General features: G+C 33.8%; 1 protein-coding gene across 4 annotated transcripts in view; it reads right to left on the bottom strand.

Moving 5' to 3' along the window:
* The window catches only part of LOC115215652 (E3 ubiquitin-protein ligase RNF126), a 50,913-nt gene extending 33,900 nt beyond the window's left edge, over nt 1-17,013 (bottom strand). The window contains exon 1 of one of the 4 annotated variants that reach the window (XR_005000704.1): nt 16,840-17,013. Coding sequence is in view for 3 of the 4 variants with exons in the window: in XM_029784908.2 (XP_029640768.1) it covers nt 16,840-16,926 (87 nt within the window). In the remaining variant the exon portion in view is untranslated. The remainder of the gene's footprint in view (nt 1-16,839) is intronic. The other 3 variants (XM_029784908.2, XM_029784907.2, XM_029784909.2) reach the window with 3 other exon arrangements.
* Nucleotides 17,014-17,686: the final 673 nt, after the last annotated feature.

The raw sequence follows: 17,686 nt of genomic DNA on the forward strand, positions 1-17,686 counted from the left end.
GATGCGATTTTTTCTTTCTAATTTTGAATATTGTTGGATAATTTATGGTAGTGTTTACATTTTCACAAGTAGTGAAATTTTAGTGGTTTTGTTTTCTTTCTGAGTTAGCAGTAATTTACAAATGTTTTTAATGCTAAAGCAAGGGATTAGTTTTCACATTTTGTTTGTTTTGTAAAACAAGTCTACATGCAATTTAGAGAAAGGTACCAAGTGGTCATGGGAAGCACTAGAAACAGCTAACTTTCTCTTAAACCACACACATTTTCATCTGAAAATCTTTTCAAAAATTTCTATTTTTTTTCACCAAAAAGGCTTCTGTGGATGCCCTGATCCAAAACTCTGTTTATAGCCATTTTTAATAGTCCATTAAAATTTTTTTGAAATATCATGTCCCAAAATTCGAGTCCCTTTGGTTTGTACTTTCGGATTTAGCTAGGTTTGAAAAACACTGCAAAATTGACTGTTTGCTACAGGTTTTGCATAAAAGTTTTAAAACATGCAAAAAGAAAAAAAGTTTGATTTTCAAAAACCTGAAAAAAAATAACTGCTATCCTATGGACACTGTATAATATCTGTATAATCTGAAGATGATTATCACCTCCGTTTCAAAGATACAGCATCACAAATATGGCTAATTAGGCAAGATTTCAACCAATTTACTGACTATTCAAATTGTCATATTTCCTATAATATTCATCCAAATTTCACAAATGAGGTATCAAAATATTTCTTTTTGGATGCTCTCCAAGAAAAGGTCCAGTAGGAGTTAGAGTTAAATATTTTCAAGCATTCGTAGTGATACATAATAATACTGTTGTCATATTCATAAGAATGTTTGAACGCGTAATGTGTGTGTGTAATTATACAGAGAAAAGCAAAGGAAAGAGAGAGGACAGCTTGAAAGGATGGAAGTTCATATTTTTTCCTTCTAATAAGCTATTTCTTTTAACCCACTTATCTATCACTTTTTATTGCAATCTCTCACCCAATACATAAGTAAATTAGACAACTCAAAAGCATTGTCTACACGTTTCTTAAAATCATTCCAGAAAACTAGTCGAATGATTATTTTCATAAGAGTCATTTTTATATTCCCCAACTGCTTCACAATCTAAATTCCCTCCTTGATGGCAATGGGCTTAATGAAAGACGATGTTAAAAACTTTATAAGTACTTTGATTTATTAAATGCTTCTTTTATTTCAATCGTGTTACCTTCTTTTAATTCTTTCTTGCATATATATATACCTACATTTTAATGAAGCACAGAATTACTTACTCCAGACTAAGTAATGGGTCAAGCACTAGTTATTTTTAAAGTAAGAGTCTAATACACTTGTAGCTTATCAAAAATCTTTCAAGAATTTTATGCCAAGTTTTGAAGTAATCTGACATTTTTCTTTTTTTGTAAATAACATCTATCATAAAAGAAGCCAAACTTTCAAAACCGCATGCCAACCAACTGATACAAGATATGGATAACTCTGATCTTCAGTCTAATAACCATATAAAAGACATCAGTTATTGATCCCCATGTCTTAGAATGAATGAATGATTAGAGCATTTTATGTAGTAGAACACCCATGGGGAAGACTGAATTGTAGGCAATACCAGGAGTGATACCAGTATTTCAAACCCAAAGAACTAAATACAATTCCTAACCTAACGACCTTCCATAATGATAGAAGACAACCACATTGTGAAAGTATATGCCATGGTATGTAAAAATTGTCAACTGACTGCATTGTTTCCAAGAAACAGGCTTCTGTAAAAGTCTGCAGCACATGACAATAGAAAAATTGAAGTACATCATGTCTCAAAATTGTGTCATAAACACAAAGTCACAGTCATCCCAATCATGAGGGAATCATAGGTGATATAACATGAGTATACAGCTGTTTCAAAAGCAAAAAAAAAAAAGCAGTCACATTGGGTTGAATTATTGTCACTATATTAACCTTTTAGCATTTAAACCATCCACATCCAGCCCAAAAATGTTCAAACTGGTTAGATCTAGTTTCTCACACACTTTACAATCTCATTCAAATCATAATCACATCACCGAAATCTAAAAGCTACAAGTTAATGCATGATTAATTCAAAACAATGTGAATTAATAAGTATTACATTTGACAAAGTAAACTGAATGCTAAAGGGTTAAAGAAAAAAAAGAAAAACAAAGAGTTGCTCAAATATGAGGCTTTGCAGATCATCTATTATTGGAAAAGTGACCTCATAACACACTTTGTCCCACATGGTCAAATCTATAAATAGATTTAAGAGGCAGCCATGTATCAATAGTAGAGGAAACTATTTTGAAACAGACAAGGATAAATTTTAAGTTATGCAATAAACTAGTTTCTTTTCGGACAGCCTTTATACTTGATCAGAAACTTAAGTTATGCAGCAATATATTACAACAGGTGTTACAGGCTTTGTTATAACATTAAACTGTAGTTAATGACTTGTGAGCATAAATGTCTTTTTTTTTGTTTTGTTTTCTCACAATTACAGACCAAGCTAAATGTTATTGTAATAATTTTTTTAAGACAATGTTTTGAAAGTGCATCGTCACCATCATTTTAGCATCCATTTTCCATGCTGACATGGGTCAGACAAAATTTGGCATGGCAAATTTTCTATGGCCAGATACCCTTCCTGTTGCCATGAAAGATTAGAAACAAAAAAATATTGCTTGTATGATAGCGACATCTGCTTACAACTATCACATGATGTCAAAGAAACTGTAATACACACACACACAGAAGCTTCATTCAGTTTCTGTCTACCAAACCCATTCTCAAGACTTTGGTTGGCCCAAGACCATAGAAGACACTAGCCCAAAATACTATGCAGCAACACTGAACGTGTAACCAGGTGGTTGGAAAGCAAATTTTTTTACTACACAAACTTTAAAATACTTAGCGAAAGTATTCTAAAAGTCAGTTAAAAGTAAAACTATCAGATAAAAAATAAAAATTGCTAGATATTAACTTTGAATGTCAGACAAGTAAAAATGCCAAGTTTAGTATGCCATTCCTATTCAACTGATTGATATTTGAAGTTAGTCTTAAACAAATTGATTAACAAAATACAATGTTCAAATTTTTTTCCATATAAAGCAGTTCTTAATGTTAATATATTCAAGTGACAAATTCGATAACTAGCATCAGTGTAATATCACTAAATTTATTTTTTTTGTGGGGGGGATCAATAATACACAAAAAAATTTACAAGCCAATAATCATTCAATTAGATATCAAATTTGATCAAGATTGTAGTTGACAACCTTTTGTAGATTTAGTTTCATAAATGCTGTACACAACTTTCATCCAGTTACTGGGCTAAATTCACAAAAATGTTGAACTATTTCAAAGTTATAGTATGCTTGACTCTTGTTACAATATTTCTGTTGAAATACACTGCCTTTGAATCAGTTAATTTTTAACATGAAGAATTTGGAAAAAATAACCAACATTAAGCTGGTGTTTGGAACATGAATTAACTTCTAGAATAAGTTCTAATGGAAGTTAGTTTAGATCATTTTAAAACAGAAATGAGAGCAGTCACAGACAGATTGGTCTCAAAAGGGTTTAACACCATGAAAACCTTCATGAAAAAATAACCTGATGAACAATTTAATAGATACTTGATTTTATTTGCTGCCATCCTTAGCAAAGCCAAAAGGAGAATATACCTGGCTCTCTTCCAAGTGTTCATATTGTTTAACCCCTGGTTGACACTTTAGCATCTAGATTACTCTGTCAAATGTAAGGTTTATTTGTTCACATGGTTTTATATTATGCATTATCTAGTAGCTTCGCGATTTTGATGATGTGATTGCTTAATTTTAGAATAACACTGCAGCATAGATATAAGAGGTCATATCTTGACCACTGTGAACATAAAACAGAATATTTGGCCTGGATATAGCTGGCTTTAAATGCCAACAGGTTAAGCCAGATAAAGATCTGAAGCAAATCGTCAAGTAATAATGAAATTATTGTATACAGTGCTCAGGTGCACCACAACAGCCTGTATCTTTTTTAATAACATTTTAATTAGCAAACTAGAATTTAATGCTTTCTTAAATCCATTTCCAAATAAGAAAGGAACTGTGTGATTACATGTTTTTAAGCCTTTGGTATTCATAATTACTGTCAAATGTAATGCTTATTTATTTACATGGCTTTGAATTAATCATGCATTATCTCATCACTTCAAGACTTCAACATTGTGATCATTTAATTTTCGAAGGACATTGTTGGGTAGGTGTGAGAGACTGAATCTAGCCATTTTGAATATAAAACAAGGTAGAATATTTAGGCCAGATATAGCTGGTTTAAATAGTAAGGAGTTAAAAGACATTACTGTAAAAAAAAAAAAATTTTTTTTTTTTTTTTTTTTTGGATACATCAACACTTCCACACCACATTTTAAAAGTATTTTGCCAACATTACAATTCTGAAATTAAATCAAGAATTTCAAAGGTTTTATTTAATCTACCTTATCTGGTGTTTGTATATAAAAGATTCTTATATAGAATTATATATATAAAGATTATAATGGAATAACATGGTCTAAATATAACACTAAAATAAACAGTTTGTATCATAGAATCTACAGAGCTACAGGCAAGATGTTATCAAAAGGATAAAAGGATTGAAGAGTTGTGAGCCAATTGCTGAAAACTGACAGGATTAATACAAACATTGATATATGTAAAAATCTTAACAGCTTTTATTGGACAGTGCCATACTGGATATCTAGCAAAGTTAAAGTAGTTAAAACAATGGACAACTACTACAGTGCATGGAAATTGTCTGCCTGTAAAGATTGCAAAGAAGTGTGTGCAGTATGCTTCAAGAAAAATTGAAGGTGCATAGTACTGTCACAAAATTTGTACTGAGCCTGCTGACAGATAAAAAGAGAACCCAAGACTGTCAGTTAGAAGGTTTGTGATAAAAGTTTCCATAAGCATTTGAATGATTAGTGATGAAATGCCAGAGTGCAGCTATGTCAACTTAATGGTAGCCATGGCAGTGGGTTGGGTCAATCTCATCATGAAAAAAGAAAAGCATTATGCAACTCAAAGGTAAATGTTAGTCTTTTTGATTGAAAGGGATTTGGTTAAACCATAACTTAAAACGTTTTGGACATCCTGAAGCATTTCAAAGAGGCTAAATTGTGAAGGTAAAGAACTAAGCGATGAACAGATAATACCCAAGGACATTCCTGTTCCCAATATTAATCTAATTCTGAAAGATAGTCAATTTCAAACTACAAGAAAAACTTGGTAGCTCTTCACTGATGTTAATACTGAATGGGTCTAAATTTTGAGCAAGGTTATACAGGCAGAAATTTTTGCAAATAGATTTCATGCATCTTGCACAGTGTTTAAAACATTTATTCTGGAATAAAGGAATGTGCTTGGCTGATAGTTGCTAATAGAGAGCTATGAGTATCTTGTCACAAGGTAGCTGTGACTGCTGCTGACAGATTTAGCATTACCTGTTCATCACCAACCAGAATTTCAATGCAAAATATTTCTCGTACAACTGTTTAATAACATTTTGTACAATTTGTCATTCAATTCCAAATTTAAGAGGAAAAAAAAAAGAAAAGCATACATTTACATTTCTAATTGTTGAGTGGAGCTCTATTTACAACAGTATGGCTTTCACCTTTCTTCACATAACATATTCAGAAAGTTGACAGATTTCCTAAGTAGCTCCCCTACCTAGTCTTATAATTTCTATTACTGTTAGTTTACATTAGTTTAAAACCAAATCAAAATGGTGTGTGGCAGAAAATTTAACACAACTGACAAGGTCTTGTAGCAACTATTTTTGAAAGACAATTTTTTCAAGTGCGCAACATAGCAGTTGTCATCTATATCAAGCCTTGCAGCCCATCTCCCACAATTTTTTTTTCTTCTCTACTTAACGATGTATGCAGCATGGACAGGGTGCAACATCAAGCCAATAAATCCATAAGCCCAAGTATTGTTCTTAAATTGATTAGATGTTGGGCTAAAATATCAACATTTGCTTCTGCACCAAGAAATGCAGAGGCTTGGGACTTCATTCCTAATAAGTTTCCATTATCAAGATATGGGAAATGATAAACTTTTTCAAGAAGTCAAATGTAACATATTGAAGCAGATTTTCTACGGCCAGATACCTTTCTTGTTGCCAACCTTCACTTATTTCCAAGCAAGGTACATTTTTCACAGAATATTGGAAATAACTGACACAGCTTGTATAAGTGATGCTCATTTATAACTGCCATACTATGTCAAAGACAAGGAGACATGAAAAACACACACACACACAGACTGGACCTCTTTCAGGTTGTCAACAAACCTACACACAAAACTGAACAATCTAGAAAAATAGAAGACACTTGGTCAAGGTGCCACACAGGGGATTGAACCTAAAATCATATGGTTGGAAAATAAATTTCTCAATCATACAGCCACATGTGAATAGTTAAAAAGAAAATCTAAAATTAGAAGTAAACAAGGTTATAAAATCCAGCTCTCTTTCTAAACCATTAAAAGCTATAAGTCACCAGTTCCCATAATACTTATTATAATAACAAATATATCTGTTCTTCCAGAATTTATAAATAAAATTATATAGTAATTAACCATTTTGACTAACTAGAAACAGAATTATTTTTGCTAATATCAATACTAGTTTCTTATATTTGATATTTGTCAATTAGTAATCAGGTAAATTAAGTAATATGTAATTTTTTTTTCCCCCACAACTTCATAGCTTTAACTGTTTTGCTCATTGTCCTATTATATTCATACACACCACAAGGCTAACAATATTGTTTAGATTAGTAACAAAACTCTGACAACGTCTCTAGACAACCTCTGATAACCTCTCTCATTAATCTCTCCCTCCTTCAGTTGACAGTTTTTGTACATTTTCATGATGAAAAATACACCTTTTTGTGGCAGTAATAATGAAATTGCTTTCTTATATCAGTAATAAGGTGATTCAATAGAACATCTTACCCCCGGGAATTACTGGGTACACCAGCTAGTATGTATATATACATATATTTCATTATTATTTAATGAAAACCACAAGTCTTGTGAAATACAGCTACCCGGGGTTTTCTGGTTGAAATATTAATTTATTTTGCCGTGTTTTGAGCTGATAAGGAAGAACTCTGTAAACTAAAGTCAGTTACTAAGAGCGACCATCAGTGTGAACATTATTATTGCACTTTCTTCTAATAAGGAAGCGCAATAATAATGTTTAGCAGTTCAAAACTGTGAGCAGTGAAATGCAGAATTAGGTTGGCTGATCATTGGTTCAAAGTAATCGAACATAAACAATGAAATGGGCTATTTCCCTTCAGTGTTTAAAAAAAATATTGTTGGTTGGTGGTATGAATTATTTCCCTTACGTGTTAAAAAAAAAAGTTATAAAAGGTACATATAAAGGTCCCTTCCAGGGGCTGTATTATCGATTTTTTCAACAACCTAAGTATGTCATGAGGTTTCCAGACATGAGTTCTACTCACGTGTCAAGTTTCATCAAAATCAATAAAACGATGTAGGAGGAGTTACATAACAACACCACAAACACACACCAATTTTCCACATATGTAGTAGATATACATATATATTATCCACTACTTTCATTAATGCATTTACAACCATGTTTAGCAATATCTCAAATTTTTATGCCTTTACCCCTCAGTACACAAATGAAATGCATAAATAACTTTTGCAATCAAAAATTTCTCACTCTCAATCACAGGCATAAATGATCCTATTTTGTTTTACTTCTGACAAGGAGATTTGATGTTTGGCTTTGCAACAATTAATTACCTCAGAATGTCCATAACCCCCCATTCAGTAACAGGCAGTTTTTTTGTTTTTTTTTAACATTGCTTGATGTATGCTTCTGCAGTTCAATCAACATGCTAAATCTTTGATCCAGCCTGTTTGTTCAAGCCTGCATAATCAAAAAGTAGAGAGGTATGATGACAGAAGGACCAAAGTGAGTGGAGTGAGGTGAGAGGGTGAAGGTATAATTACAGAAAACTATTGGCTATGAGGAAGATTGAAAGGAGCATAATGGAAAGTAGTTCTGAATGTACGGAGGAGGAGGAGAGAGAAATGGAAGAGACATAATAGTTACATGCTTTATCAGTGTCAGAAAAATAAAGTGTTGAATGTCAACAAAGAACAGGCCTAGAGGGGAAAGGAGTGGCGACAGAGAAAGAGTGATGGTAAGATATATCAGATATGAATAGTTCCAATGCTATCTCTCACATAGGTATCTTGGTGGGAAACACACAAGGAGTGTGAAGTATGGTAACAGTGGATGCATAAATCCAATACCATCCCCTCACCTCATTGGGTGGGATGAGGATGGTGCAGTCAGTAGAAGATGAATATCAGAGAATAAGAGACTTAGATTTAATACCATCTTCAATTATGACAGAAGGCCATCAATAGGTGACGGGGTAAATGTAGGGAGCATACATGGGAAAAGAGGAGCGACAGCAATGGACATTAGAAGACAGGAGTGATCAAGATAAATAATAGAGGAAAAGGGTGTAAAAAAAAAAAAAAATAAAATAAACAAGGGGGGAGCAGGAGAGAAGGAAGAAAAGGAGGCTTGCCAGGATTTATTAGCTAAGAGAAGCAAATATGTGTATGTGAGTGTACATGTATGTATATCACAACCTCCACTGCTACCCTAATTTCAGCATTTGTTTTGTTATGCTTGACTGATAGATGGGCTATTATCTAGTATTGTACATCGTCAATCATCTCAGTCCTTTGTCACTGCCTTTGTAGAGCCTAACATCCTGAGGTTGGTCTTCATTTCATCCCATGTTTTTTCTCGATTTCCCTCTTCCACAGATTCCATCTACTTTCAAATGTTCTGCATAGCTCTATAAATTGTCATGCACCATATGCTTCACATGCCTCTATCACTGCAGTCTTTTCTTTTGCACACATCTTACACCTCATCAGGGTTTTTTTTCTTTCTTTTCCGCAACTCACTTGTACACCATCATTCAAGCATACAAACACTACACAAACAGTATATCATACTTGCTTCATTTCTTCCTCACTTTTCACAAACCTTCTGCATTCAAGGTCCATATCCCAAGACTAAGCAGAATTGCAACTTGGACACAAGCATCATACAATATACCCATAACACTTTGCTAATGGGGAAAGGGAGGGGACCTCTCTAAACTTTCCAACCTGTTCTTACTCTGGTTACTAAGCTTTTAGAAGATTCACCCTCAACTGTATGTTAAATCACCTATATAAAAGAAACTTTCAACTACTACAGAGTCTTCTGGTTATTTGAAAGAATCTATTTCTCAGGTACTGCTCCAGTCTATTGCTGCACACGAAGTCCATCTCCTTTGTTAGCCTGTCTGTGATTCCACTAACTCCTTGTTCAGTTTATAGTTTACACTGGGTAAACTATGAAATTTCCACAAACTTTTCTGCATAACAAGTATAGCTATTTCCTTTTCGTCCCTACTTTTTAGTAAGGACAGTAGTAAAGTCTTTGCTAAGTTTACTTTGAGGTTTCTTGATTCTAGGTTTTGCTTTCATGTTAGGAATTTCTTCTCCAAATCTTCAAGAGTTATGAGAGCCAGATCATCATCATCGCTTAACGTCCGTTTTCCATGCTAGCATGGGTTGGAAGGTTTGACCGGGGTCTGGGAAGCCAGGAGGCTGCACCATGCTCCAGTCTGATCTGGCAGTGTTTCTACAGCTGGATCCCCTTCCAGGAATTCCCCAGGATAGTTGTTTTAAACTCATATGGTATCCTAAAGTACAATGATAAACAGAAGGGGAATGTCAAACCATTTGTCCATGTAGAACCCTATCAAAGTCCTTCCCCAGGTCGACAGATGCTAGATACAATAGCTCATTCCAAGGACATCAGTATTTCTTCCTTACAACCTCTAATTTTGTTCCTAATCAGTTCTGCTATTACTCTTTGTCAGTCAATCAGGTGCCTCTCTTGTGCCTTTGTAGCTATCTGACACCTTCCTGCACTGACTGAAAACATGTAACTTGCACATGAGCCACTTTGCCAAATATTTTCAGCATCTCACCAACTGAAGGCTCTCTTGCTTTCACATCTTCAATCACTTTACTGCTTTCAATTTGGATGGGTGATGCCTCTGTTGAGTCTATTTGAGAGGCTCTTTCTTACTCGTGTATTCTCATTTAGCACTTTCATGCCTTTCTTTTTGCTAAGAGCAAGTGTGAAACTATAATTATTTCTACGGGGCTTCTATTTTGTCTGGCACATTGTCTTTGGATCCAGAACACCTCATATATATGAATCTCACAGCAAAGAACATGTGAATACTGCTTACCTTCTGCTTCTCCCTCAGCTAAATATACCTTTACAAAGCTTCTATTCTAGTTAGGCTTTATTTTTGCTACCTCTATTCTTTTACTTTTTTCCAAATCTACCTGTTTTCATGGCTTCGTCTACAGTAGTATTCCACAACCATGTCACTGGCACCAGTCACAGACGTAAATCAATGGTCCGCAGTAAGCTTTCACAGAAACTCAGTTTAAAAGACCTTATTACCAACCTCCTTTCTATCATAAGCATCAACAAGAAATTCTGAACCTGTAACCAACCTATTACACATATATTCTATGTCTTTATATTTAATTGTTTGCATGCCCACTTTGTATTTATTCAATGATTACAAATTGAATATCAACAAAAAAAAAATATGCATTATATGTCACTTGATGGCAAACTTTATTTTTAGAAAAAGCCAAATCACCCTCAAACCATATCCTAGAAGGAATCAAAGAAGGAATGGAAAAGATTAGAAATATTCACAATAACATGTTAATACAGAAATAAGTCTCTAAATTTCTAATGATATGTATTTAGAAGGATTGCAAGGACTATCTATTCATCCATCAAGGCAGATATATATATATATATTGATCTATTGACATACCTATAAATAAATATGGTAAGCTGAAACTGAAGAAGCACATACAAAGACATTTCATTGGAAATAGTTTGAGTGACCTAGGAAGCTTCATACTGGATTGAAATCTTGTCAAAGTGTCATATGAACTGCACCATCAGAAACTCATCTCTACTACTCTGCAATTAATAAAAATGTTGAGTCTCGGTAACTCTCAGAACACACACACACACACACAAACAAAAGAAAAACTTTGCCTGAATTCATTAAAGAGTAATTTTAATCATCTAATTCAGGAAATACCAAAACTAGGCTACACAATAATTGTTTATTTAGTTATATTAGTCTCCATTTACTGACAGAGGTTACAGTAATCACTATACACACACAAACATACATAACATTAGCTGTAGACAGCTGTGCGATTACAAAGTTCATTCTACAACTCTATATGGTTACAAGTTCAGTCCAACCATTTGACACCTGGGGCAGGTCTTCTATTTTGGCCCTAGGCCAACAAATACCTTGTGTAGAAATTTTGTAGATGAAAACTGTGGAAAGTCTGTTATGTGTATATGAAACCCTGAATGTTGGAGTCCCATAGTTTAACTTGAGCAAAATGTGATATGCTTACATTTCCTGTTGACATTATCATCAGTTCCCCAGTGCTTTTGAAAACCTGTAACGTATGAAATCCCTTACTTGAAAACTAATTAAGGACCAGCACTAGTAACAGCATCTGACCAATCATGTCCACATCTAGGCCATGCTAAAACATGTTAAATGAATATACATACAGGTGTGCATGCACCCCCATGCATGCAATCACACACATGTTTATGTGTGTATATGTAAACATTATATACACACATGCATAGACACCCACAGAAACAACTATAACAGCTTACAATTATCTATAAAAAAGTAGAGTTAGATGCCATGAAACAGTGCGATCAACTTTTTCTTTTAAGCCAGAGAGCCAACAAATAAGAGCTCATGACCCCTGCAGGCCCTCATAAACATTGTTCCTCTTGAATCATTGCATGTCTAACAGCTGCAGGAAAGACATGAACAAAGGAATTCCAAAGGATAGACATACTGGGAAAAATTGAGCTTAGTAATTAGTATGCAGTCTAAACACAAGGGTAGTAAGAAAGATGAATAGGTTAGTAATACTTCAGCAAAGATGGCATGAGCCAATCCAGTTGTGAGGAGCAGGGTTCATTATAATTGTAGTAGAAATGAGTGAGAAGACAATATACCCATGGATCAGAGGCTGGAGCACATCTATGTGATCTTATGTCAATCAGTTACCTTGCCATATCTGGATAGTCTAAAGTATCTATGTACACTGCCCAGATATGAGAGTTATAATTTTTTATAAGCTACAACTGAGCTTTGTAGATTGTCAAGAACCATTGAGGTCAACGGTAGCTTTTGGTCCTAAAGAGTTGAGTCAGCCATTGAGATATGGTCCCAGCTAAAGAATGTACTTTTACTTGGAGATATCTTTGGTTGCAAGCTTAAAGAAGAGATGACATTTGCTTAACAAGAGTAGTGTATGTGACTTTTTTGTTCTATTTACTGCTGAAAGAGACAAGATAAGCAAATTCCTATTAAAGGCTTCTATGATCTCCGTTCATGGAATCAGACAAAGGTAAAGAAAGAATGCAACAATGCCCACTGATGTGCATATGAGGGGGAGTGGTTGCATGTAATAGCAAAAGAGTTCTATCAACATATACTGTGATCTGATAGGAAGTTACTAATCCAAAAAAGATGGGTTGAGTTCACAGGCAAGCAGTTTCAATAGATTTGTCAGACCCAGTAGAAAGTTTGTTGATGTCAAGGGCAACAACATTCTTTTCACTAATTCACCTACCAATGAACTCTCATTCATTGGCAGGTGATACAGTAGCTTAGGAAACTAGTGGATCTAGCTACATGGAAACAGTACTAGTGGTCATTAAACACAGAGTGAGAGATTCAAAGTGTTAGTGAACATTGTTAATGGCCATCACCATTAACTTAGAGATGCTAGAAGGGAGTGTAATAGGTTGATAATTGCCAGAGAAGTTGCTTTCCTTGGAAAAGGGACACAATGTACTGGTTTCCAAAATTCAGAACAGATTCCTGTACAATAGGAGAGATTGAAGAGTTTGATTAGTTTCATTATAAACTAGACTTGGCCCGTCATGTTCACAGAAAGAGACATTTTTAGGAATAGTGGCTTTGTCAGCTTGAAGTAACTGAAGATACTTTTGCACTTGGTTTGTGCATGCAAGGTACTGAACCTGGTGAGTGATAGAGGATAAATTTGAAGGAGATTTGCCAAGTTTGGTAGCAAAGATGAAACTTTTCTTTACTGGAGTACTGTCCATGAAGCCATTGTTATTTTGAAATGGAGGGAAAGAGGATTCTGTAAAGATAATGTAAACATTTTTCAAATGCAGTTTAGAAGGTGAGATAGCCTTTGCAGTCCAGATAGTAGTCTTGCAAGTGATACACAACAGGGTAAATGTCACCAAGTTTTAGAGATGTAGGTGAGGTTTTGAGGTACTACAGGCCTTGTTTTACCTGAACAACTTCAGCACAACTATGGTAACTGAAGTCCTCCACTTACAGGACTTGGGATATTGATTTTTTGTTGCATGTGTGATGCTAAGAGACATACATAAAAATTTTGTTTCAATCACTTACCAATCAGTGTCTGAGGAGTTGGGCATGAAACATAGGGCACCAGTGGTAGTTGGCATAAAACAGGAAGAGTTCCACCCACTGGATTACAAAGTGAAATAAGGTGCAGAGGAAGGGATTAGGTGTTTTTGTTGTATATGGATGAGTGATGGGCAACTGGATAGGTGTGGGAGATAGTTACACTCTGTTAAAAACTATAATTGGAGGTGACAAAGAGCAAGGTGTTTGGGATAGGTATCAATCTGGTACACAAAGGATTAAAGTTATTTCTCTTTATAATAATCGACCTTTCACTTTAGATTCCTAGAGAAGACATTTAACTCTATCACTCACAAAAGTACTCCCTATCTTCATCATACAAAAAGACACCCTGAATAATATAGCCAAGATCACCATTTCTGAAAACAAGTTCAACTTCTTGAGTAGGTTCAGCAGAACTAGATCTCACTGGTTTCAATCACATCATCTAACAGATGAATGACTTATATTTTCATCTTTACAACTTCATTCTATCCAGTTCATCCTAAAACGAAAAACTTGCTTTTAGAAGAGTTTTACAAAATCCATAAACCCTTACCAAGTGTGCAATATTATTGTTATTCCTGATCTTCCTACTTTCAAAAACATAATTACAAATTTATATTCCTGGAATATGGATTAACAAGTATTGAGTTAGCGCCACACCTCAAAAAAATAAATAAATAAAATGTCATTGTATACCTACTTACTGAATGATCAACCTCTATACAACGAACAAGCCTATTTTCACTTTTGAAAAATAAGTCTGTTGCTCTTAGTCATCTGTAATTTACCAATCCAAGCACTTGAACTTGTGTTCTTTTCAGATTCTATAAAACCATACTATTATCTGACATCAGCTATTGATCTCTCAGTTTTCCGTAGGTTTCATGTACAGGAACTGAACATAAAAGCTACGGGATCTTTAATTCCAAACCGAAAATAACACTAATATAAAACTATCTATTGCAAATGAATTGGACAGAATTTTCAATTAATGAGGCTAAACTATAAAGCAAGAAAACAAAATATTTAAAATGAATGAAAACAAAAACATACAGGATCTAGTAAAATACTTAAATAGTTCCTTCCCAACTATAACCGCCCCATTCTGGGTATTGTACTTTCACTCCGAATTTCAACCGAGAACACTTCACAGGTCGTTCGTTAACAGAAGTGGCGAGCATTACGTTTACCAGTCAATGCGTTTGTATGCATATTTTAATATCTATTAAATGATAAAGAGGAATGAGATTATTATTCAGCAGTTTGCCGCGAGTAATTTACCTACAAAACTACATATTTAATACCCGTGAATTCTCCCCGGGTATGCACTATTATTTTAAATAAACCTATGAAACATAAGAGGTTTTAAGAATATTATACTGGCCCGTTCGTAGCCTGTTGCCAATAGTTAATTTAGATTTAATGACCCGAACAAAAAAAGAAAAAGAAAAAACAACAACCTTTCATAAGCTTCACACAAATACACAAACATATATACAAGACGGCCAAGTAAAATAATAATAGTAAAACAAAAAAAAAATCCAGAAACAAAACAACATTGAAAAGAGAAAATAAATGAATGGTATTGACTCTTCTCTCCTTAACATTCCATTTACCTTGTCGGCTAGTTTCTGGTCTCCAAACAAATATATAATCATTAATCCAAAGACAATCTAAACGAAGCGATTTTCATCGGCTTAATTTTCTGAACATAAACCAACCATAAAAGTTAATACTAAAACGTTTATCGATGTAAAATATATTATACATATATTATCAATATATATATATTATATATTACCAATATAATTCAAAATGACACTGGAAGAATGAGCAAAAAAATGTGATTTTCTGCTTCTGATTTCTCTCTCTGCCAGCACCACCACAATGAAAACCAATATGTCACATGTAGTTAACATGTGTAACTTAAATAAAAGTGAGTGGAACTGATACATAATGGTGCTGACAGGTCAATTAGTATATTTGATATAGATATCGATAGACTGACCCCACCCACAAACTAACCCATCGTTCTTCTTATTCGGTGATGATAAACGTTTGCTGTTTCTATCTATAATAATTCCATATCGATAACAGACACACACCACTTCTCTCTCTCTTTCTCGTCTCTCCTTTATAAGTAAAAGTAGCTTTTATGAATATCAATCATTTCTTAGCGGACTTCCGTGTACGACCAATTGAGAAAGAGGTTAAGTGAAGAGAAAACACAAAAAAAATTGGATGATAATAATAATAATAATAACAACAGCTACTGAATAAAACGAAATGCAGTAGTGATAAATGGGATATTATAACACGCACATACTGTTGTTGACTGATAAACAATTGCTTCTAAATTTACAACAGCTATTGTCGCCATAGTCTTTTTTTTTCTCCATAGGATACGCCTTAGATAATAAAGAGGACGAGGAGACAATATAGATATGCATATATACACACACATGTATATATATATATATATATATATATATATATATACATATATATATATATATATGTATACACACACACACAGGCACGCATATATATATTATAAATACATATACACACAAATATATAGAGAGATATATGAGATTCCCCCCCTTATGTAATGTACAAAATTCATTAATTAATGGATGGCCTTTTTTTTTAGTGTCTTCTAGCTTCATATGTATTAAATCATATAAGCATAGATCCCCGACCACCACCCTTCTGCATGGAAATGTAAGTAAGTATAGGTTAAATGAGGTAGTTTTGAGAAAACGCTCAGAAAAGCCGAGGACTCTCTACACAGTTCAGAGGCGATTTTTCAACATATTTCCTGTCCTCTTAAAAAGCATTTGTAAAACGAAAGTTTAAATCAAAAATAAATCGAATGCTGCATATTCAATTAGCTTATGCAAGAAACGAACATCCTAAATAATGGAAAAAGATACGAGGATACAAGATAATAGGTTATTATTACATTATTATTAGACATTAAAAACGAGAGATAGACATATATTATTGGATTTTAAGACAAGCAAAAATGTTACATTAACAGATATATATATTAATGGGTTTAGTAGTATGGAGTGTTGAAAAATAGAGACTTGGAAAAATCGAATCGATGAAATTTTTTTCTCCAAGGCAAAACGTCTATACTTACAGGTAGATTTGGACTGATTTCAGCTGAGCAGGAATGACAATAAAATCTGTTCAACCTAGGTTGGCTTTCAAACGCTGCCTCCGCCATTTTCACCAGCGGATTCAGTTGAGATGAAAACGAAATTCCGTCCCCTTGTCGTCGAAAAGGAGGAACTACCAGAGGACGCTGCTGCTGTTGTCGTCACCGCTGGACTAGCTTTCATTTATTTATTTATATATATTTACATATTTATTTACTTCTTTATTTCATTTGTTTGTTTGTTTGTTTTTTATTTATTTACCATTACAGACTCTCTGCGATCGAAATGTTGACGTGAAGCCGTGTTGTTTTTACGGTTTCAGAAAATTATTTATTGTAACGACATGAAATATATTGATAATAATAATAATAATTTATTCAGCTATTAATCACATTAATCATAAAAAGATATTAAAATGTATTTAACAGTAGTAGAGACGAATTAACAAGAACCGTTTGATCGTCGAACAGAATGCTTCGTGGTATTTTTTAAAAGCATGCTCCAGCATGGCCTCACTCTCTAGAAGAAACCAGTAGAAATAATTCTATTATTGCTAATATGTGTAACTGGATGTCATCTATTTGTTTTTGACATATTTAAACATATATGTATGCGTGTGATTATATATATATATATAAAAAAAAAAACGAGAATACCCAACAAATATTGCAAAAAATGTCTCATATATCTATAAATATTTTTAAATGAATTTGATTACGGATAATAAAGAAATGAATCATAAAATAAATGGTATTTTTGAGGGTTAATTACATTATAGCAGTTGTCTCCCTTGTAGAATGGGGAGATATTTTGTCGGTGAACTTGTAA

Source organism: Octopus sinensis, linkage group LG9, assembly GCF_006345805.1.
Source record: "Octopus sinensis linkage group LG9, ASM634580v1, whole genome shotgun sequence".
Lineage (NCBI taxonomy): Eukaryota > Metazoa > Mollusca > Cephalopoda > Octopoda > Octopodidae > Octopus > Octopus sinensis.